The sequence below is a fragment of the Haliotis cracherodii genome, unplaced genomic scaffold (assembly GCF_022045235.1).
Source record: "Haliotis cracherodii isolate W230 unplaced genomic scaffold, xgHalCrac1.p SCAF_1, whole genome shotgun sequence".
Lineage (NCBI taxonomy): Eukaryota > Metazoa > Mollusca > Gastropoda > Lepetellida > Haliotidae > Haliotis > Haliotis cracherodii.
In genome coordinates, this window is record NW_027266264.1 from 56,627,923 (window position 1) to 56,651,506 (window position 23,584).

The 23,584-nt window shown below is 38.9% G+C and overlaps 1 protein-coding gene across 1 annotated transcript in view; it reads right to left on the reverse strand.

Moving 5' to 3' along the window:
• Positions 1-401: 401 nt before the first annotated feature.
• The window catches only part of LOC139479639 (laminin subunit beta-1-like), a 91,707-nt gene continuing 68,524 nt past the window's right edge, over positions 402-23,584 (reverse strand). Inside the window, exons 43-52 of the mRNA XM_071262483.1 lie at positions 18,945-19,081; positions 16,184-16,363; positions 15,523-15,771; positions 12,118-12,313; positions 10,173-10,343; positions 9,759-9,841; positions 6,846-6,952; positions 4,348-4,475; positions 3,585-3,807; positions 402-1,432 (exon numbers count right to left, since the gene is read on the reverse strand). Of these exons, the coding sequence (XP_071118584.1) occupies positions 1,290-1,432; positions 3,585-3,807; positions 4,348-4,475; positions 6,846-6,952; positions 9,759-9,841; positions 10,173-10,343; positions 12,118-12,313; positions 15,523-15,771; positions 16,184-16,363; positions 18,945-19,081 (1,617 nt within the window). The 3' untranslated portion in view covers positions 402-1,289. The remainder of the gene's footprint in view (positions 1,433-3,584; positions 3,808-4,347; positions 4,476-6,845; positions 6,953-9,758; positions 9,842-10,172; positions 10,344-12,117; positions 12,314-15,522; positions 15,772-16,183; positions 16,364-18,944; positions 19,082-23,584) is intronic.

A 23,584-nucleotide genomic window follows, 5' to 3' on the forward strand; every position in this document is an offset into this window, starting at 1 on the left:
ACAAGGGAACAAATTGTGTCTCAAAGAATAGACAAAACAAACTCAATGAATCCAATATCCCTTCAATTTGCTCTGAAATAAGGCATTGATCACAAAACATCCAAATCAAGTGAATTGGGTTTTAAACTGCTTGTGCTGACAAAGCAGTAAAAACAATCACGGCACATCTGGGGTTTGAAAACACAATCATCGGCTTCTGGCACAACTGAGAATGAAGAGGCCATATTCTGGTCACAAGATGCCTTGAGGTAAGGTGGGTTTTTCAAGGCATACAGGTGGAGAATGTAGTATCTCAATGCTGACTGTCTCATAGGACCTGAGGATGGTGCATTGTGATATTTACTCAACCATAAGGAACTCTTTATTCTGCAGTAATACCGTATTCGACGTAATAAGCGCTCTCAAAATTGGAAATAAGGGGCTCTTATTAGAATGTTATTTTGGTGAAAACAAAAACAGAGTTGAAAGATAAATTTCGTGGTTTATGCTGACAGCCTGAATTGTTTATATACGACAGATATATTTTTCCAGAATTAAATGCCCGTAATTAAAGGTGCATATAACACACGAGTGCATATTATACGCGAATAAATAAGTTTTGTGTACATTGATCAATCGGAAGGGGTGCTAATTGAGATTGTTCATAAGTCAATATCTCAGCAAATATCGCCGTGGGCGCTTATTAGAGCAGGGCGCTTATTACGTCCAATACGGTAAACATTATAAGTTGTAGCAAGATCATGAGGGGTACATGGGGTTTTATGTGTTCCGCCTTAGGTTTTATGTAATGGTGATGTGATTATCAACAACTGATGTAACATTTCAACAAAACAACAAATGTCCCCTCTGGAGACCGATATCTGTAGCATCACTTCATGGCCACAGAGGAATGGTGAAATAGCTTTTCAAGATGGAGATGGGGGGAGACCAGTCTGTTACAGGCCACAAGTCTGTCTGTGGTGGCAATGTTGGTGGTGTTGATGTCAGGGTGTTGATGTTGGTGGTGTTCATGTGAGGGTGTTAATGGCAGCTGTGTTGATGTGGTGGTGTTGATGTCAGGGTTTTGATGTTTACTGTGTTGATGTGTTGATGATGATGTTTGCTGTGTTGATGCTGGTGTTGTTGTTGGCCGTGTTGATGTGGGAGTGTTGATGTTGTTGATGTTGGTGGTGTTGCGATTGTGGTGTTGATGTTGGTCAACTTATTGGTTGTGCTGATTTTAGCACTGTTGCTGTAGCCAGGTGTAGTGTGGAGTTGATTGGCTGTGTTGATGTGTGTTGACTAGTCTGTTATGCACTACAAGCCAGCATTGTGCCAGCACTGGTTCCGAGGTGCTGCGTGGGATCGATGTTGACACCGTTGATGACAACTTTCTGCACACAGCCTTGCATGCTGGCTCTTGACACTTGGGTCTGGAAGGCCAACCCTTGGACTGTAAATAGTAACAAGTCAATGTATCTATAACACTATATAAACTACCAAGTGTTTTAAATAGTATTGATATTTTGTTTCATCACGCAAAAGTTTCTCTACAGGACAAAGCCGACCGATACAAACGGGGTCAAAACTTAGAAGGATATCTCACTTACTATCTCTAAAATTAATGAATGTCATATCACACAGTATTCCTATCTCTTATCACACACTTTTCCTTGATGTCTTATCACACACTATTTCTGAATGTCCTATCACACACTATTCTTTATGTCTTATCACACACTATTTACGATTGTCGTATCACACACCATTCCTGTCTTATCACACACTATTCCTAGATGTCTTATCACACACTATTCCTAAATGTCTTATCACACACTATTCCTAAATGTCTTATCACACACTATTATTAGATAATGTATCACACACTATTCCTAGATGACTTAATAATTATCACACACTATTCCTAGATGTCTTATCACACACTATTCCTAGATAACGTATCACATACTATTCCTAGATGTTTTATCACACATACATATTCCAGAATGCAAAGAGAACTTTGAAACAGACAGTATCATGCCTCTAGCTACCTTAATAATAAGTTACCCTGACCTTCAATCTGAGTCACAACTCCCTTATAGACATCATGTTTATATAGTTTCATCATATTCTTTTTATAAAGCTCAAGACAATATGTACACTGGGTTTTTGGAACTTTGTACTGAGTGACCTTGACCTTCAACATCATCCAATCACATGCAAGAATATTAAGTTGAAAGTTGAAAACTGAGGTTATGTTTGACAAATCAAGTCTCCTTACCATGGTAACAATAATTCCTGAAATGAGTGAAATATATTACCTTCAAAATATATTTACCTTCATCTCAACTGATTGCCTAAATTTGAAAATTCCTGAAAGTTTGTCTAATAATTTGCCTTCTAGTGACCTTGAACGTTTGTAGGGATCACCCAAAACTTCATGTGAGATATCTCTAATTTATTAAGGCCTTAGAGATCATGTATAATAATTATGTTTTGTCAAATTCCAATACCAAATACTCAAGTTCTCTTGTACTTAAGCTTTCATGAAGCCTAACTCACACTGAGTGACCTTGACTTTCAAAGTCATCCAATCACATGCCAGAACATTATTGTTACTTAGGTGGTGTTACAAATATGAATACTTTCTGAATGAAACTATTCAATGTGACCTTGACATTTGACAGAACCATGAGATACAACAGGTTTTGAGTGAGTCAAACAGAGGTCACCAATAATTTATGCAATTGAACTCCACCATAGACATCATGTACAGTAAGTTTGATCAAATCCATTTATAAATAATCAAGTTATCAAGTGCACAAGCTTTTAGGACACCTAGTTCATACTAACTGACCTTGACGATCTAAGTCATCCAGTCATAGATCTGAAAATTCCCAGAGGTATAGAGTATAGAAGATACAATGTATAAGCATGTGGTTGAGAAAACCATCACAACAACTGAGTTACATAATGGTGACCCATTACAAACGCTTGCTTCATAATTATTCATTAATGTCTCACCTAATTATTCATGAATTTCTTATAACTCACTATACCTTGATGTGCTACAGAATTGTCACAATGTGGCTCACTCACTCATCATTAGGGCTGGGACGAGTCCAAATTTACTACCCGGTACCCACCATGCTATTATCCAACCCTACCCGAATACCTGCTATATGTCTCAAGACTTCGGTGTAAAATGTTCGATTGGGAATAGTTTGACCGTAGCCCTGGTAAAATGTATTTAGATACACGTATAAAATGATCTGGTCATGCATACACTGAAGTTGACCAAAGTTTTATCTTAATTCAAACCTATAAAGGTCAGAAGGAATGGGTGCATAGTCAGAAAGAAATGCGAACATAAGTGACTTGAAGTGTAACCATAGAGTTTTAGATAACATTAAACAATATATCAAGTGACTAATCACGGGTCCGGGTTGTCCTGTGGGTACCCGGGTCCTAGTCAATACCCACCTGACCCGAGTACCCGAGTTACCCGTCCCAGCTCTACTCATCATATAAGAATTCATTCAAGCCTCATCGCAATATTCCTGAATGTTTTATCACACACTATTACAAGACATGTTTTCACATACCATGGAGTCCTCCAACAGATGTAAGTCCGCCAGCCAGGGTTGGCATTTGGAAGTTGGCTGGGTAGGGGAACACCAGGTTGGCTTTACTGTCCACTTGGATCTCCACCCCAGCAGTGGTCAGCTTGAGGAGGTATGTGTGGGGCTGACCGTCACAGAAGTTGGTCAGGTCAGAACTGATCACAGTGAAGGCTGAGACAGAATTTGACCCCACGACGACTTTGATCTGAAACAGGTAGTCGGATCATACAGTAGACAAGAGGCTATCAAAGCAGATAAACATGTGCCATTCAATTATTTATAATTAAATTTTTGTTGTGTTCATGGAAATTCCTGCATTCTGATTAGCTGAATTGGTCACGTGTTATTGCATTCATACAGTTTGCACATCGGTTTTTCGATTCATACCTCAATGAACCGAAAAAAATACACAGTCAATCCTTAAACAAATGATTTTGTGATACTGACACACCTAGTTTTTGATGAAACCCCCAACACTCTACTAATACTAATACTATATTACTAACAGGATGATGTTTTTTATTTATCTATGTGTATTTATGTGTATGTCTGGGTATCTACAGTCCATCTTTTCATCTTAGACTGTATTTAAACAAATTATTCACAAGATCTTCAAGGACATGATAGATCTCCTGGCCAGACACCACCATAAGATCTCTAAGGACAGGACATATCTCCATTACAAGATAGATGGATGGATGGTTGGATGGTTGGATGGTTGGATGGACATTGTTGCAATTCTTACTCTGTATTCCATGGTATCTAGAGCCACGAAAAGGTTGGGGCCCGAGTACACGTAGAAGAGCATGGCAGATGGTTGTATGTTCGTTACTGTCAGCTGGACTGTCAGTGGTCCCGAGACAGCCTGCGAGCCTGGTGGTGAGAATAATCGGGTAAAACAATGTCAGATAAAGATAGCACTGTATCACTCATGGTGCAAATGTTTGCTGTTTGATGCTGCGCCCAGAAATATTCCAGCTGTACGACAATGGCCTGTAATTAATTGAGTCTTGACCAGACAAGGCAGTGATTGATATTATGAGCAACAATCCATGCCATCAGGTACAATACGTAATGAACCGAGGAATGAGCCTGACCACCCCATCCATAAAGTTCCTCTTACAGCCAGCATCCCTGCGGACCTACTCTAGTTATTATCCCTACGGTAACGCTAGGGCTGGGACGAGTCCAAATTTACAACCTGGGTACCCACCCCACTATTACCTGACCCTACCCGGTAGCCGCTGTTGGTCTCAAGACATAGGTACAAATGTCCGGTTGGAAATAGTCTGGCAAAATGTTACTAGATACTCAAAGATACTCATAGAAATGTCATGCATACATTGAAGTTGACTGAAGCTTTATCTCTATTCAAACATATAAAGTCAGAAGAAATGGGTGTATAGTCAGAAAAAAATTTGAACACTAGTCACTTACAGTGTAACTGTTGAAATTCTAGATAATTTTTGCCATTAAACAATATATCACGTGACTAACCACGGGTCCGGGTAGTCCAAGTGGGTGTCCAAGTCCTACTCAGGAACCACCCGACCCGAGCACCCGAGTTACTAAACCTTCACTTATAGTGTAACTGTTGAAATTCTAGATAATTTTTGCCATTAAACAATATATCACGTGACTAACCAGGGGTCCGGGTAGTCCAAGTGGGTGTCCAAGTCCTACTCAGGAACCACCCGACCCGAGAACCCGAGTTACTAAACCTTTGGAAGAACAGGTCAGTCCTCAGTATCTAATGCTTTTCACAAGGGCTGACAAGATGAGGATTGGGTGGACAGGCAGTGACTTGGTTGATTGTGTGTAGATCATTGCTCATGACTTCTGGCAATGATTTGTTTGTCCCAGACTAAGTATTCAAAGGCTGCCATGATTTTTTACCCCAATGCTAACAAGAGTAAGGGAACCAAGTCTGTCTTCACAAATCTTTGTAATGTACACAGGGAAAGGATTCAACTACAGTGATCCCTCAATATACCGCTGTCATCGGGGTCCAAGAAACAGAACCCGCGGTGTAGGAAAGAGCGGTGTACAGATATTCCTTGCTGAGGTTCACATTACGTAATGATGGTAGTGAATGGAACAGTGGCGCAATTATTTCACAGTGGCATGGGACATGTAGATCTATGTAACACTGATCATGGATGATGATTCAAACTACATGCGTAAAAAAATAAAAACACTTTGTGTAAATTAATCAAAGTAGTCTGTATTATTTTACGACTGGATGTTATACATGTAGAATCTAAATAAATGTTGTTATATTTTAAGTTTTTCGGGAGAAAATTGGTCCGATCGCCGACCAACTCACATTATCGGTCGATGACAGTACATTACAAAGCCAAACCAGCCTTGTAACGAAACTAATGTGCAACCAAGGCTGTGATTGGTTAATAAATAATGACGTGTTAAAGTTATGAAAAACCCGGACATGGCCGGCTCTCTGTATGCAATTTATGTACAATGTACATTGACATGACGTGCGTAACTACACGGTCATTTGAGCGATTTATAAAAATCAAACACAAACACAAACGAAGATTTGAGTGGATAAGAGATATTTTTCGTTCTGTTAAAATTGCACTCAAAATTCTAAGATTTTTTAATACCCTTTGTAATTACGCTATTTAAACAATGAAGTTCCAATGTTTTTTATAGGTCTCTCACGGTTACTCAAGTCCGGATTAAATATCCATTGTTTCGATTGTTGTTATTGCATTACACGAAGCCGGTTAGAAGTTCGAAGACATCTCACATGTTGTCTTACCAATCACAACAAGCTGAGATGAGTATTAAATGAAACAATGTGGCTTATGTTTCTTGTTGCTGTGATTTGATTTTATGTGAGTTTAATGCCAGATCTGTGTACGATATGTTTTTTCACAACCGGAACAAAAGGCAGAATGGTTTCGATCACATTCAGCCGGATACAATGAACGTGATTGTTTTACAAATACACACACGTGTACATCGACTTGGAATTAAATTTCATCAGTTTATTTGTAACTTTATTTGCTTTAACGAGCTTTTAGGGGAAAATTCTTCATGCATTTTTGGGAGCCATGGTTTACCCCGCGGTGCATCCGGAGTAGCGGTACATCGAGGAGCGTTAAGTCGAGGGACCCCTGTATCTTGAAGGCCATATAGTAGTTCTCATAAAATTAATGTCCAGTCATCACTAAATGTATATATATGAATACAATTACCTTTCTGCCAATCAAGACTCACCTAGCTGGATGTACGAGTTGGTTCCATTCAGAGAAACCCCATAAGCTGCTTGAAAAGGGACATCAAATACGTCCTTAACTGTTATTGAAGAATCAGCGCTTGTCTTCCTGAAAAGTTCAAAAGTGGACATGGATTTAAAGAGGTTTTGCTATGTCTTCTGGAAAGGCAAAAACCTGGCACCATGAAGGCACCAGAAGATCCTAAGAAACAAATACAGAACAGTCAATATATGTTATGTTTGACATTAATACAGAACAGTTTATTATCTTTGCCTAACCTTTATTGAAGAAACCGACAAAACTAAAAATGATAGACTGATTTAAAATATGCTTCTTAAAATAAATAGTTTCTGTATGATTGTCTAAACTTTCATTTTCAAGGTGTTTTTATGGAGAGATAAAACAAGTCTTCCTTAACATTTTTATTCTTTTGCTTCCTGTTGTTGTACTCTGACAATCTATACAACCAGAAATGAGTGAGTGAGTTGGGTTTAACGCCGCTTTTAACAGTATTCCAGTTATAACGCGGCGTGTCAGCTTAATGAGGGAGGAAAACCCGTGTGATGCAGGTCTCAGACGTTTACGTTATTCGGTGAAACCCAAGAGCGCGGGTATGGTGCAGACAAACCTAGAAACATAATTGGGGCGAATCGGGATTCGAACCCACAATCATATGTTACTGGCGTGCCCAAGGGACGCAACTCTGCACAGCGAATCCAGCGCCTTAGACGACTGGACCACTTGTGCCCCCAACCACAAATAAAATGGTTCTGGCCAAAAAAAATAATATAACATTGGACTGACAGTCATGACAACTGGGCATCATATCATTAGGAATGACAAAATTAGAAATTAGGTCCACAAGGCTCTGTAGCTCATCTGACATAAATACATTTATGCCACTTCAACAAAGGTTATGGGGAGAAACATCTTGGTTAAAAGGTTTCTAGGCTAAAGAAACAAATATTGTTGAGTACAGTTCTGATGCCTTCAACAACCTTGAATCTTCGTTTGGTCATTATCATTCACATACAGAGTCATCTTCCCGAGGCAAAGGAGTTAACTAACAATAAAAGTCCAGTTTCCACACTTGCTGAACTAGGCTGGTATTATGGAGTTACATTTTGGCTGGACTAACGAGTCTATGCATAGTCCAATCAAAATCCAGTTCGTAAACTGTCGTGCAGATTTTGATTGACTGCAGTATTTGCAAAGCATGTGCAACGCCAACTCGTTGTCAACAGATATTATTCCAAATCTTTTCATCTTTTTTAATCAAGGTGCTCACGTCATTTGATGTATTTCGTGATGGATGCCTGTTTTATCACAATATAGATCTTGATTATCAATCAGATCGTACTGACTGGTGTTACCATTTTGTGTGAAGCAAACGCAAGTGATACGAGAGTTAGAATCTGATTGGTCCATAGGAGAAGCTAAGAAGGGATATAACTGGTAATAGCCACTGGTGGCGCTACGATCGAGCCTAGTAATTCCAGCCTAGTTCGGGAAGGGTGGAAACTGGACTTTTAAAGTCAGTTAACTCTCTTGCCTTGGGAAGATTATACAGAGTCAGCTTTCTGCAACCTGTAGTTCTTAAGAATATGATTTTTTAAACATATTTTTAACAATACAAATCTTGTAGTACACCACATTGATTTGAACAAATAATGATGTTTTCATAAGTGGAACATGCATGCCAAAGTCAAATCAGTCAAGCAGTATCAGAAAAATAAATATTTAAGGGTATGGTAAAATTCTATCTACTGCAAAGATCAGTCTTGTGGTTACTTGGTGTCATAGGATCATGTATTGTGTTTTTAGTCTGTCACAAGAAAGACACACTTGAAGGGCTATAAGTCCAATGCCTTGCCTGGATGGCCAGTTAAGGGGTAACTAATACAATTGGCCAAAATGCTGACCAGCTGTCCGTTTACAGTTTGGGTCTGCTTGAAGGTTTGGTATTTTCTCCAATGTCACAATATTGTAGGATGGTGAAACTTTGTCCACACTATCCTATCAAGAGCCTCTCCTAATGTTGCTCAAAACAGTTCGGTTTGAAGTCAAGTGTGGTTTCCAAGGCAACAATATGTGAAAACCTACTTTTTGCCAGTGCTCCGATGTATGCGGATTAAATGTTGAGAGACATGGTGACAGACTAGAATGTGGTGGCATTAGATAATGATCTCCAATTTTGAAATAATGTTTTCATTTTCTTTGGCCATGATAGCATTTTCACTTTGGTGAATTGAACTATCATTCAGTAAAGGTCAAATTAAGGTCAAAATGAATAATATCCCAAGAAACTCTGGATGCTGCAGTGTCACATCATATCTAAATCCAATCTTAATACAGACACCATGGCTTGGATTGTTCTTGCAAAGTTTCAGCTTCGCAGGCTTTATAGTTTCAGGGGAGATGCCAAAATGCTGTAATGGGGGATAAGTGTAACAAAGTATCCATGAAAGTCAAAGGTCAAAGCTGGACCAGAAATATAAATATTCCCCCCCCCCCAAAAAAACATTGCATGTTATCCTGAAATCCAGATACTTTCTACCTATCAAATTTCATAATGATATATGAAAATCTGACTGAGAAAAATGACATTTAATGTTGGTTCCCAAAAATCAAAAGTTATTGACAGACAGATGGACAATGTGCCATGACATAACCTCACTTGATTTTCAATCAGATGCTGACAAGCATAAATAAAACTATATTTAGTGGACATCCATTCAGTATTTTTCTAGGTGTGAGGGTATAGCTGGAACATGTTTTGAAAATATAACCTGTATCTAAAAATGTTTAAAAAGAATTTGTTTTTTACAACAACAAAAAATTCACTTGACATGGTGGTTGTTTTAAAATTGATTGACTCCTCCTTGAAGATAGCCAAAATATAACCTCGACTTACTTGAATATGTAGGGTCGTGTGCCTATCTTGTTAGAGTGCACAGTCACTTCATAGATGGCGCCCTGGAAGTCAGGCACAGGTGGCTGAAGAAACAATGCATGTATATGTGGAATCAGAGGATGTGAAGGGACACACATACACCCATTCATACACCCGTTTTTAGTGAAAAGGCTTAATATATATAAAAGGGGTTTCCCTAGCTAAAAAGGGTACCTATTTTCAAACATTCACAATCAAGCATTCTTCAATGTCACAGCAGAATTCAATTTAGAGGTTTCAAACCCCCGATTTGATACCCCTGTGAATTGTTCTTGTTTGATACCTCATAGTTATCGCATAGTTTGTATACAACATGTACTGTACACTTCGTTTAACAAAACTTCCAGAGGAAACATCAGAATAGTGACTGCCTACCAGCATTGTGAGGAAGGACCTTGTGGTGGGCGACCTCACCCCGCCGACTGTAAGTTCATTGATGGTGGACCAGATGGCAGGCGCAGATGTGTTCCCACCAACGTTGTTGACAAAATCCTTTCTTTTATTCTCTATTAGAACAGCATATGTTCCATATATGAGAAAATCCACCTGAAAATCAACAATATGAGGATGTCAACATTTTCAAGTATCCATTAATGTTTTCAATTTTACAAAATAATGTCTCTTTCATTCCTTCTTAAAAGAATTTAATAACAGATTTCTATGACCCCAAAATAACTAAAAGTGGTACAACATAAAATCTGAAAAGGTCTATTTGCCTTATTCCACCAAATCCAAACTCACATGTTCAGTAATCACTCCAAATCATTTTCCCTACAACAGGTTAAACCGCAAGTTGTACGAGACAAGATTAACTGACTCCCTCAAACAGCAACATACTCAGATGAATTTTTGTGGAAATAAAAAAGTCAGACTGTACAGTTGTATCTTGTGCATGACAAGCAGGTTTTCCATTTGATTAATATATAGGCTATGAATCAGTATAATATCATATAACAGTATCAATATAACGATAATCAAATACGATAAATTTGGTGTCACAATCTAATAAATATGCAAATGAGGTAAGCTTCTACTATTTATTTGATAATACGCCCCATACATTGATGCCACAATGTCTATTTGTTCAATACACTTTTGCGCAACATTACTAATATTGCAAAGTAATAAATGGAACGATTACCATCACTCCAGTATTGTATTCCCACAGAGTTTCTAATGGTACTTGAGTGAGTGAAATTACATCTCAAACATTGATATTATACTACTAACAAGAAGTGAAGTACCACCTAATCCTTTCATATTGCTATAGCTTATCTGTCACGCCATAAAGAATGACATTATGTCATAAAGTGATTATCAGCCAAGTATTTCCATATTCTAAATATCATATGAAGTGAAGAATTCAAATTGTATTAGGCGAGCCTTTGTACAACTCCTGCCGAGTGAATAACGCGTGGAAGTTTTTTATAATCTCAAGTTGTCCTTTGTATGATGGAACCAAAGACTTTGTAGCTCACCTTAACTTTTCTGGAATATTTGCAATGTTAGATCAAAAAGGTGTAGTGACAAGAACATGCAACATTTCTCACTGGATACCAATCTCACTAAAGTCAGGTCTAAGTTCTTGCTGCCGCTAAACGAAGATCAGAGGACACCCATTACGGGTCACGTCAGAACGACCTTTTGCGAACTTTGACCGATCACTGAAATGACTAACAAGAAGTCGACATCAGCCAATTAGAAAGCAGCTTTCTTGAGCTTTATGGCACTTGTTTCAACATGGCAACTTCCATTTCAGACTACACTTGAAAAATATGTTTACACAGTTCTCAATTAAAATTTTGAAAACTGAACGAACATTCCAGAATGTCTAATATATGGATAGAGATTGTATAACAGTGCTTCCCACATACTGTGCAATGCCTCCTCCATTCAAACGTTTATCCCACGGAAGCGAGAGACACTTGAGGGAATCATTTGTACGGGCCGTCATTGTCGTTCGGAATACCCCGTGTTAACGTTTGCGAGGTTGCATGATTTGAGGTTTCCAACTGTCACTATCATGATATGGTAAGCGACGCTTTGATTGGTCAGATGAAAGGTCGTTCTGACGTGACCCATAATGGGATGTCTTCAGATCTTTGTTTAGCGGCAGCGAGAACTTACATCTGATTTTAATGAGATTGCACTGGATACCTATTAAATGTACACACTTGAATGACTTGAAATTGAAAATGGTAGCCGCAATGTTACACAAAGGTCAAAGTTCCCTACAAGGTTTATACACATTGTTATTCATACAAAAAAAAATTATTAACTATCCTTGAGTTCTCTGGAAACAAAATTCAGAGCTACATACCATGTAACGAACCCCATCATTATACGTGAACTCAGACATTATTTGCGAGGTGAAGCTTGCTCCCTTGAGATCGAGATGAATCCGTCCTGCCTTTAAGTAGATGAGTAGCCACTGAGTGGGCGTGGTTGCAAAGTCTGACGCCAGGAACAGCAGTCCGTTAGAACCATACGACTGAAAGTCCACAGACATGGACAATCTGGGAGCAGAAGAAATGAAGGCTTGTATTTATCATTATCATTTCAGACAACTTGTGTACATCAAACAGAATTATAATAAAAGAACAAACTTGAGTATCTCAATATTTTATATCACCTGACATAGTTTTGGTTTCTTTTGTTTATCTTTAGTTTATTCCATGGTACCTTAGCTCACCTGGATATGTAATCTACAGCTTAAAATGTCCCCATAGACAGACACTTCGAACATACTGAACTCTGACACTAAATCTAATGATCTGAACAAGATGTAATGGCATCCTGTGGAACATACAACCCAAATTCAGCTCCCTCAGGCAAATATGACTTCAGAGAGAATTTGATAAAGAACATGGTCAACAAGGTCAAATTAAAAATATTGCAAAACAACCCTGGAACAAATGTGTTGAAATTCTACAAATACCAAATTTGTTACATTTTGAAAAAAAATGTCTGAGTAATGAGAATAAATAGATTTTCCAACATAACTGGTGTGACAGATCAGATATGAACCTCTTGAACAAATTTGCGTGTCATCATTCATGGGAAAAAGCAGCTTCACTGGTCAGTGGTTTCTGACGAAAAGATGTTACGGCATAGGTCAGATGAGATGACTGAAAATGCAGGCTGGATGCTGGACAAACAGGACATAAGCTCACTTGACTTTCAGTCAGGAGAGCTAAAAAAATGAAGAAGCCACTTTTTGTTCGGTTGATCTGTCAAGTCCAAAAGCAAAAAATATGTATTTAATTTTTGTTTAAGACTTTTTACTGGCTACTCAGTTGATTCACATAACCCCAAGAACAAGACACTATAACAATGTGGCTCATATGTCTTGTCATGACACAATATGCATCTTCAATTAAGTTGTACTACGATACAACATATTAAACTCAGTACTTGTTACGTCAACATAGTACCAGTACTGGGAATGCACTGTGGGCAAAACCAAAACGTATTTAATGTGAAGAGAATCACCAGGATTCAGTACATCGTCATCTCAGAAAATGGCATGTTACAATGAACTATGATTCCATTTCACATATGTGTCCCCCTAATGTATAATGTATTATCACGAAAGAATCTATCTCTCATTGACAAGTCACCGTCTCAAACAAAAAACAATCGGCTGGCAAACATGGGCCAGGTCACTGATCACACTAAAGTTTCCCCACTAAAAATATTTCTTTGTAACTTGCAAACCTGTTATAATACATGTGACAATAGTATAGTTTACATGATTCAATCTTTGTGCACATCCCTTGGTAGTTTTCAAAATTAAGATGATACATGATAAATTTCTTACATATGTTAATGTGGCTTAGAATAGATCTTCAGCAACCCATGGTTGCTGTAAGTGACGACTACGCTTGTCGTAAGAGGCGCCTAACAGGATCGGGTGGTCAGGCTTGATGACTTGGTAGATGCATGTCATTGTTACCGATTACATGGGCGGATACAGAGGGGGGGGGGATGTTTATTTCCACCACCAAAGACAATAAATAGATCTTAATTGTGCACCCCCCCCTTTTCAAAAAAGCTGTATCCGCCCATGCAATTAAATAGATTGATGCTCATGACAACAATCACTGGTTTGTCTGATCTCGACGCGATCATGTATGGAACACCGTCATATAACTGGAATTTTGCTGATTGCAGCATTAAACAAACAAACATGTTGCAATAATAAGGTTTACATGATTGAATCTTTGTGCACATCACTTCACAGCAGGGGTCCGGAAAATTTAAAATCCCAATCGGACATTTACATTTATGCCATGCCCCCTTCAAACAGCGTGTTTTAGTACGACTTTTTACACGCAAATTACAAGTTGTTACGTATTCATAATATGATGAATTATGAATTGTTTCAATTTAAATTGTTTAATTCACCGGACAATTGATAACAAATAATATCATTTTAGATATATATGGAAAACATATGTTTGTTTCTGTTATAATAACGATCTGTCAACGTTGTGAACGGTCTAATTAATATTCATGAGTCTGCTCAAGTGTAGGCGTTGTAACATTTGGATCGAGACTATTATCCCATATTTGGTGATCACGTGACCTCACGGGAAAAGTGTTTTTTTTAAACTAAAGATTATTTAAAAACAAGACAGATAATATAATCATAAATCCTAAACTATCGTTGATAGCAGTAGTTATTTGAATACTTTTTCATCTGTACTTAATTATTGACCATAAAAAAATTTGATATCGATCATCCGAGAAAGCAAAATGGCGGTCAATCAAGATTCAATATACGACTAGCTACTGAAAACAATAAAATCTGCAAATCCTCGTTGTATGTCAACCAAGTGAAAGTCGTTAGCCACGACTTACAAAATGATCATTCAGACTTTGAGGGTTTGGCAGATCCGCTCGACTGATCTGCATCGGTCGACTGGCTGTCGTCACGCTTTCGCTTCTTGACTAAGGTTACGTATCGTAGCATTGTGAGGATAATGAGGTACATCGATGATGCAAGGTAAACACCTTTCACGCAAATGAACAAGATGTTCTCAGTAATTAATCCTTGATTAATTAGTGTCAACTCAGTTTATTGCCAATTACAGTGATTGACCGATTGGACTATCATGTAGGTACGATGTATTTACAGCAATCAAAACAAACAAAGCTTGTCAGTGTAGATAATCTTAATTGTGTTGCAACTGCAGACAGAAACTGCTCAGTCCTAACTGATGATCATGTCCGGTCAAAATTTAAGAATGTCCGGACAATACTTTTTAAAATTTCCGGTAAGCAATATTTTAAACCGGTCATTTGAGATTCCCAATCGGACATGTCCGGCGCATATGACGGTTTCCGGACCCCTGCTTCACAGTCTTCAAATTAAGATGAAAGTCAAGGGGTCTCTGATTATGTTCCGAGGTTTGTCAACACCATATTTGTGCTCATGGGTTTCACAAAAGTGGCTTTCCTCCCTCATCAAGCTGACATGCTGTGATACAACTGGAATACCGTTCGAAGTGGCGTAAAAACCAAATTCCTTCACTTAGTTAATCAAAGCAATGGATCTTTAATCGATACACCCCCCATCATATGCATCCTGACATAAACACATACATAGATATGTCAATGAAAACAGACAGCATAGAAAACATTCAATTTTAGAAATTGCTGTAAAATAAGTTCTCTGAAATATTATCCTTCTGACATATATTTATTAATCATTCCTACTTACGGATTCTTATAATACTCTTTTTCTGTAGTTCCAAGATTTTTGTGCCAGTAGCTGCTGCCAGTGAACCACAGTCCTGAAGTGCTGGATGTGAACGGTGCCAGGGTGCCGCACGTGGGGGGCGGCAGAGTTGTAGGGGGTGGGGAGGTGGTGTATGGAATCGGAGGGGGAGCATTTGGAGGGGTAGGGATTCCAGAAAGGTCGACTCCTCTCGATGTTTTAATAACATCATTCTGATAGATATTAACTGGGCTGAAACAGATAGGTGATATTTGTTATTTACGGTAATCCCAAAAAATATTTTTAAATACAATTCTTTTATATTTTGCCATTATCAAATAATTTCCTCGAATATTGTATAATTTATCCAAGAGCTTTAGGTTAAACTGAGAGCTCAGGGTATTGAACTCAAGGCGGTCCTTTCTGAGTGCATGTACCGTAAGTTCATCCTTCAGGTACTGCATAGTTCATCTATACACCAAAAGTGCTGAAAAGATTTCCAAGTTGTTGACAAATGTTTTGTCCCCAAGCTGTCCATGTGAGTGAGTGACTGTTGTTTTAAGCCACATTATTATCAGCGTTATTCTAGCGAATATATAATAAATAGCACATTCTGAGACAGGCTGATAAGGGGTTCCTATTCTAAGCTGTCTAAACTCTTTACCTGCCATTTATCTGCAAGTTTCTTATTCCACCAACAAATGACGACTTGACAGGGTAGGCTGGGCCGAGGGTAGTGCTGTTATTTGTTCCTCCAAGGAACACTGGAGTGTTAGCATTCAGGGTGAGCGGAGACCCAGCAGTAAGGGAAACATATCTCTTACTGTCAACTGTGATAGCAGGGCTGAAAACAGACATGACATATATTGAGATTCACACAGTTGGAAATGTAGTCATCACAAGACATAGATTGGTGTGTTGTTTCAGGTAATAGTACAGTCAATTATGTTATGTAATTTATCACCCCAAATTGGCTTACACAGGTGATATCGCTTGGGTGAGAGACCATTGCGGCATCATGGGCTACTGAAATTTATGTTGTTGTTGTTTTGTTGTTTAACGCCGCACTCAGCAATATTACAGATTTATGAGGGCCGTCTGTAAATAATCGAGTCTGGACCAGACAATCCAGTGATTGATATCATGAGCATCGATCCACACAATTGGGACCGATGACATGCATCAACCAAGTCAGCGAGCCTGACCACCCGATCCCATTAGTTGCCTTTTATGATAAGCAGAGTCGCCTTTTACGGCAAGCATGGGTTGCTGAAGACCTGTTCTACCCCGGATCTTCACGGGTCACTGAAATTTATAAAGCGAAGTAGTCTGGCTATCAATAGACTACCACAGACAGAATAAACAATATATTTTAACGAAATTAGTGACGATCATAAAATTGATATTTCTTTTGCATATTTTATAATCAAAATGGTGTCTATCACTGACAGCCCTGACTCTGAACTGGTCAAGCTACCGATCATTCGTCCTCAATATCTGTTTGCATTTGAGATGATCATTTGTCTGGATTTATTCTTGGAGGAGGAAACTGCAAACGGAAATTTGCTAGCTGTACATACACACAAATAATTATTCATATGGTATCCATACAGTACGTTATGTAATCGTCCTTCTCCGTATAACACTCAGTAACTATTTATCGCCAAGTAATATTAACAGCTATCATTAATTAATTCTGATAACCATGAATATGTTGCAACCACAGCAAGTAAATGAAAAACGATAATACCATGAACGGAAATTGTCTGTGATTCTAAATTGTAGTTTTAAACTATTTTTGTTTTCTTGATAAAAATAAACAAGAGTCATCCGAAGATGACATATCCCCCCGACGTGGCATGTCGGTAAAACAACAAAAAAACAAACCTATACATCTTGTTTCATTTTATGTCAGGGGCTACAAATTAAAAAGATTAAAATCTATAAATAACAAACTGCACTACTAGTGAACATGATTGATATGTGCATAAAGTTTAGTGAATCTCTGTCGCATGGTTTAGAAGATATGCTCCAGACGAGGACATTACCCTAAGTTCATCAATTTTCAATTTAAATTGAAAAAAGATAAAAAAAAGAAAAAATCTGTTAATAGCAAAGGCACCACTACATAACCTGCTTGATAGGTGTAAAATCGTTTGAGGAGCTAAGTTGTATGGTTCGGGAGATATGGTCCGGACAAGAGCACTACCCTCAAATGTCCTATGTTCATCATATTTCCATGGAAACAACAAAAATATAAAATTTTAAAAATCTCTAAATAGCAAAAGGCACTTCTACTGAGCCTGATTGTTAAATGTACCAAGTTTTGTGAAGCTAGGTGGTACGGTTTAGAAAATATGCTCCGGACAAGAGCAGTACTCTCAAATTTCCTAAGTTCATCATATTTCCATGGAAATGACAAAAATATAAAATTTAAAAAATCTCTAAATAGCAAAAGGCACTACTACTGAGCCTGATTGGTAAGTGTACCAAGTTTTGTGAAGCTAGGTTGTATGCTCCAGACAAACAATGATTACAGACAGACAGACAGACGTACCGACAGACGGACATACTCATGGCTATATCCCCCCGTCATTAAATGTCGGGGGGATAAAAAATTAAAGTTGTAATTTACCTTCTTCAAGTGTTACTGTCACTATTTTACAAATCTCCCCCTTTGGAGGCAGATCTCCCCCATCTTAAAGTCTGATCTCCCCCACAGTTGCTCACCAGGTGTGTTTAAAAGTGAGCTTAAAGCCACATTATTTCAACTCAATGTGGTGAAGAAAGGGAGTCACATTTTGTGCAAGACATCTCCTGATGTGTCAGGATCATCCCTTCACAAAACTACCGTATTCAACGTAATAGGCGCCCCGCTCTAATGAGAACCCACAGTGATATTTGCTAACACATTGGCTTGTGAACAATCCCAATTAGCACCCCTTCCGATTGATCAATGTACACAAGACTTATTTATTTGTGTATAATACCGATTGTGTGTTATATGCACCCTTAATTATGGGCAATTAAATTCTGGAAAAATATATGTGTCGTATTTAAACATTTCAGGCTGTCAGCATAAACCAACTTTATGATTTTTCAACTGTTTTTTTTGTTCACCAAAATAATATTCTAATATGAGTTACCTATTTCTGATTTTGAGAGTGCCCTGGTCGCGTATTACGTCAAATACGGTAATTGCCGGCAGGTACGTCAGATGAAGAACAGACAAAGTGCCAGGCCATGAGCTCACCTGGACCGCTGTGCAACATGGCAAGGAGATTAAACAACGACCTTCCAATCTCCAGGCAGATGCTCAAACCACTCCACCACATGGGCATTTGGATCATAACTGAGACAAATCTGAGGTTGGAACCCGTTACCGGCAGATCCTGGCATTGCTAAGGGACATGACTGCACTATACCTGGTGAGGTTGACTGTGACCGAGTGCAGCCGTCCATCACTGAGGTACGGGTCAAAGGACACCAACTGGACTTGGCTGGAGGCTGTGTAGTCCAGCATCAGGTTTCCATTGAATAGTGTCAGGTACAGGGCACTTGGCTGAAACACATGCAGCTCTTCAAACACATATCAATCTCACAATAGTACTATAAAGTGAAGCAAATATTAATGAACATATGAAGATGTTACTTTGAATCTCACAATACTTGTTAGAATATATTTGGTGAAAATTCCATCTCGTATGAGGAATCAAAATCTTCACAAGAATCAAAGCCAACATAAAATGTCTTCATGGAAAGAGACCTTTAAACAAATGACGCCTGTTTGTTATTACACACAGGGATAAGACTTTGGCACAAGTAACTATATTTCTGCATAGACTTAGTCATTTCTTGAAATCGTATCCTTTTCTAATTTTACAAGAAAACATGTATTTTTAAGTGACATCCTCATATTGCAATACAAAAGATGAGTATTTCATGACATGATATGTTACTGCTCAATGGCAATAGGAAATGGACAAACCCACTCACTGATGTTAGAGACTAACTGGAGATTACAGCACATTGATGTTACAGACTGACTGGAGATTACAGCACACTGATGTGAGAGACTAACTGGAGATTACAGCACACTGATGTTACAGACTGACTGGAGATTACAGCACATTGATGTTACACACTGACTGGAGATTACAGCACACTGATGTTACAGACTGACTGGAGATTACAACACATTGATGTTACAGACTGACTGGAGATTACAGCACACTGATGTTACAGACTGACTGGAGATTACAGCACATTGATGTTACAGACTGACTGGAGATTACAGCACATTGATGTTACACACTGACTGGAGATTACAGCACACTGATGTTTGAGCCTGACTAGAGATTACAGCACACTGATTTGAGAGACTGACTGGAGATTACAGGATATCAAGGACAATACTCACTGATGTTAGAGACTGACCGGAGATTACAAAACACTCGGGCAATTTTCACTGATGTTAGAGGCTGACTTGTGATTACAGGATATCAAGGCAATACTCACTGATGTTAGAGGCTGACAGGAGATTACAAGATATCAAGGCAATACTCACTGATGTTAGAGACTGACTGGAGATAACAGGATATCAAGGCAATACTCACTGATGTTAGAGACTGGAGAGATTACAGGACACCAAGGGTAATACTCACTGATGTTAGAGGCTGACTGGAGATTACAGGATATCAAGGCAATACTCACTGATGTTAGAGGCTGACTGGAGATTACAGGATATCAAGGCAATACTCACTGATGTTAGAGGCTGACTGGAGATTACAAGATATCAAGGTAATACTCACTGATGTTAGAGACTGACTGGAGATTACAAAACACTCGGGCAATACTCACTGATGTTAGAGGCTGACTTGTGATTACATGATATCAAGGCAATACTCACTGATGTTAGAGACTGACTGGAGATTACAGGACACCACGGGCAAAACTCACTGATGTTAGAGACTAACTGGAGATTACAGCACATTGATGTTACAGACTGACTGGAGATTACAGCACACTGATGTGAGAGACTAACTGGAGATTACAGCACACTGATGTTACAGACTGACTGGAGATTACAGCACATTGATGTTACACACTGACTGGAGATTACAGCACACTGATGTTACAGACTGACTGGAGATTACAACACATTGATGTTACAGACTGACTGGAGATTACAGCACACTGATGTTACAGACTGACTGGAGATTACAGCACATTGATGTTACAGACTGACTGGAGATTACAGCACATTGATGTTACACACTGACTGGAGATTACAGCACACTGATGTTTGAGCCTGACTAGAGATTACAGCACACTGATTTGAGAGACTGACTGGAGATTACAGGATATCAAGGACAATACTCACTGATGTTAGAGACTGACCGGAGATTACAAAACACTCGGGCAATTTTCACTGATGTTAGAGGCTGACTTGTGATTACAGGATATCAAGGCAATACTCACTGATGTTAGAGGCTGACAGGAGATTACAAGATATCAAGGCAATACTCACTGATGTTAGAGACTGACTGGAGATAACAGGATATCAAGGCAATACTCACTGATGTTAGAGACTGGAGAGATTACAGGACACCAAGGGTAATACTCACTGATGTTAGAGGCTGACTGGAGATTACAGGATATCAAGGCAATACTCACTGATGTTAGAGGCTGACTGGAGATTACAGGATATCAAGGCAATACTCACTGATGTTAGAGGCTGACTGGAGATTACAAGATATCAAGGTAATACTCACTGATGTTAGAGACTGACTGGAGATTACAAAACACTCGGGCAATACTCACTGATGTTAGAGGCTGACTTGTGATTACATGATATCAAGGCAATACTCACTGATGTTAGAGACTGACTGGAGATTACAGGACACCACGGGCAAAACTCACTGATGTTAGAGACTGACTGGAGATTACAGGACACCACGGGCAAAACTCACTGATGTTAGAGACTGACTGGAGATTACAGGATATCAAAGACAATACTCACTGATGTTTGAGACTGACTGGAGATTACAGGATATCAAGGACAATACTCACTGATGTTAGAGACTGACTGGAGATAACAGGATATCAAGGACAATACTCACTGATGTTAGAGACTGACTGGAGATAACAGGATATCAAGGGCAATACTCACTGATGTTAGAGACTGACTGGAGATTACAGGATACCAAGGGCAATACTCACTGATGTTTGAGACTGACTGGAGATTACAGGATATCAAGGCAATACTCACTGATGTTAGAGACTGACAGGAGATTACAGGATATCAAGGCAATACTCACTGATGTTAGAGACTGACTGGAGATTACAAAACACTCGGGCAATACTCACTGATGTTAGAGGCTGACTTGTGATTACAGGATATCAAGGCAATACTCACTGATGTTAGAGACTGACTGGAGATTACAGGACACCACGGGCAAAACTCACTGATGTTAGAGACTGACTGGAGATTACAGGACACCACGGGCAAAACTCACTGATGTTAGAGACTGACTGGAGATTACAGGATATCAAAGACAATACTCACTGATGTTTGAGACTGACTGGAGATTACAGGATATCAAGGACAATACTCACTGATGTTAGAGACTGACTGGAGATAACAGGATATCAAGGACAATACTCACTGATGTTAGAGACTGACTGGAGATAACAGGATATCAAGGACAATACTCACTGATGTTAGAGACTGACTGGAGATTACAGGATACCAAGGGCAATACTCACTGATGTTTGAGACTGACTGGAGATTACAGGATATCAAGGCAATACTCACTGATGTTAGAGACTGACAGGAGATTACAGGATATCAAGGCAATACTCACTGATGTTAGAGACTGACAGGAGATTACAGGATACAAAGGGCAATACTCACTGATGTTAGAGACTGACAGGAGATTACAGGATATCAAGGGCAATACTCACTGATGTTAGAGACTGACTGGAGATTACAGGATATCAAGGCAATACTCACTGATGTTACAGACTGACAGGAGATTACAGGATATCAAGGACAATACTCACTGATGTTTGAGACTGACTGGAGATTACAGGATATCAAGGACAATACTCACTGATGTTTGAGACTGACTGGAGATTACAGGATATCAAGGGCAATACTCACTGATGTTAGAGACTGACTGGAGATAACAGGATATCAAGGGCAATACTCACTGATGTTAGAGACTGACTGGAGATTACAGGATACCAAGGGCAATACTCACTGATGTTTGAGACTGACTGGAGATTACAGGATATCAAGGCAATACTCACTGATGTTAGAGACTGACAGGAGATTACAGGATATCAAGGCAATACTCACTGATGTTAGAGACTGACTGGAGATTACAGGATACAAAGGGCAATACTCACTGATGTTAGAGACTGACTGGAGATTACAGGATATCAAGGGCAATACTCACTGATGTTAGAGACTGACTGGAGATTACAGGATATCAAGGCAATACTCACTGATGTTACAGACTGACAGGAGATTACAGGATATCAAGGACAATACTCACTGATGTTTGAGACTGACTGGAGATTACAGGATATCAAGGACAATACTCACTGATGTTTGAGACTGACTGGAGATTACAGGATATCAAGGGCAATACTCACTGATGTTAGAGACTGACTGGAGATTACAGGATATCAAGGCAATACTCACTGATGTTAGAGACTGACAGGAGATTACAGGATATCAAGGCAATACTCACTGATGTTAGAGACTGACTGGAGATTACAGGATATCAAGGACAATATTCACTGATGTTAGAGACTGACTGGCGATTACAGGATATCAAGGACAATACTCAATGATGTTAGAGACTGACTGGAGATTACAGGATATCAAGGGCAATACTCACTGATGTTAGAGGCTGACTGGAGATTACAGGATATCAAGGCAATACTCACTGATGTTAGAGGCTGACTGGAGATTACAGGATATCAAGGGCAATACTCACTGATGTTAGAGACTGACAGGAGATTACAGGATATCAAGGACAATATTCACTGATGT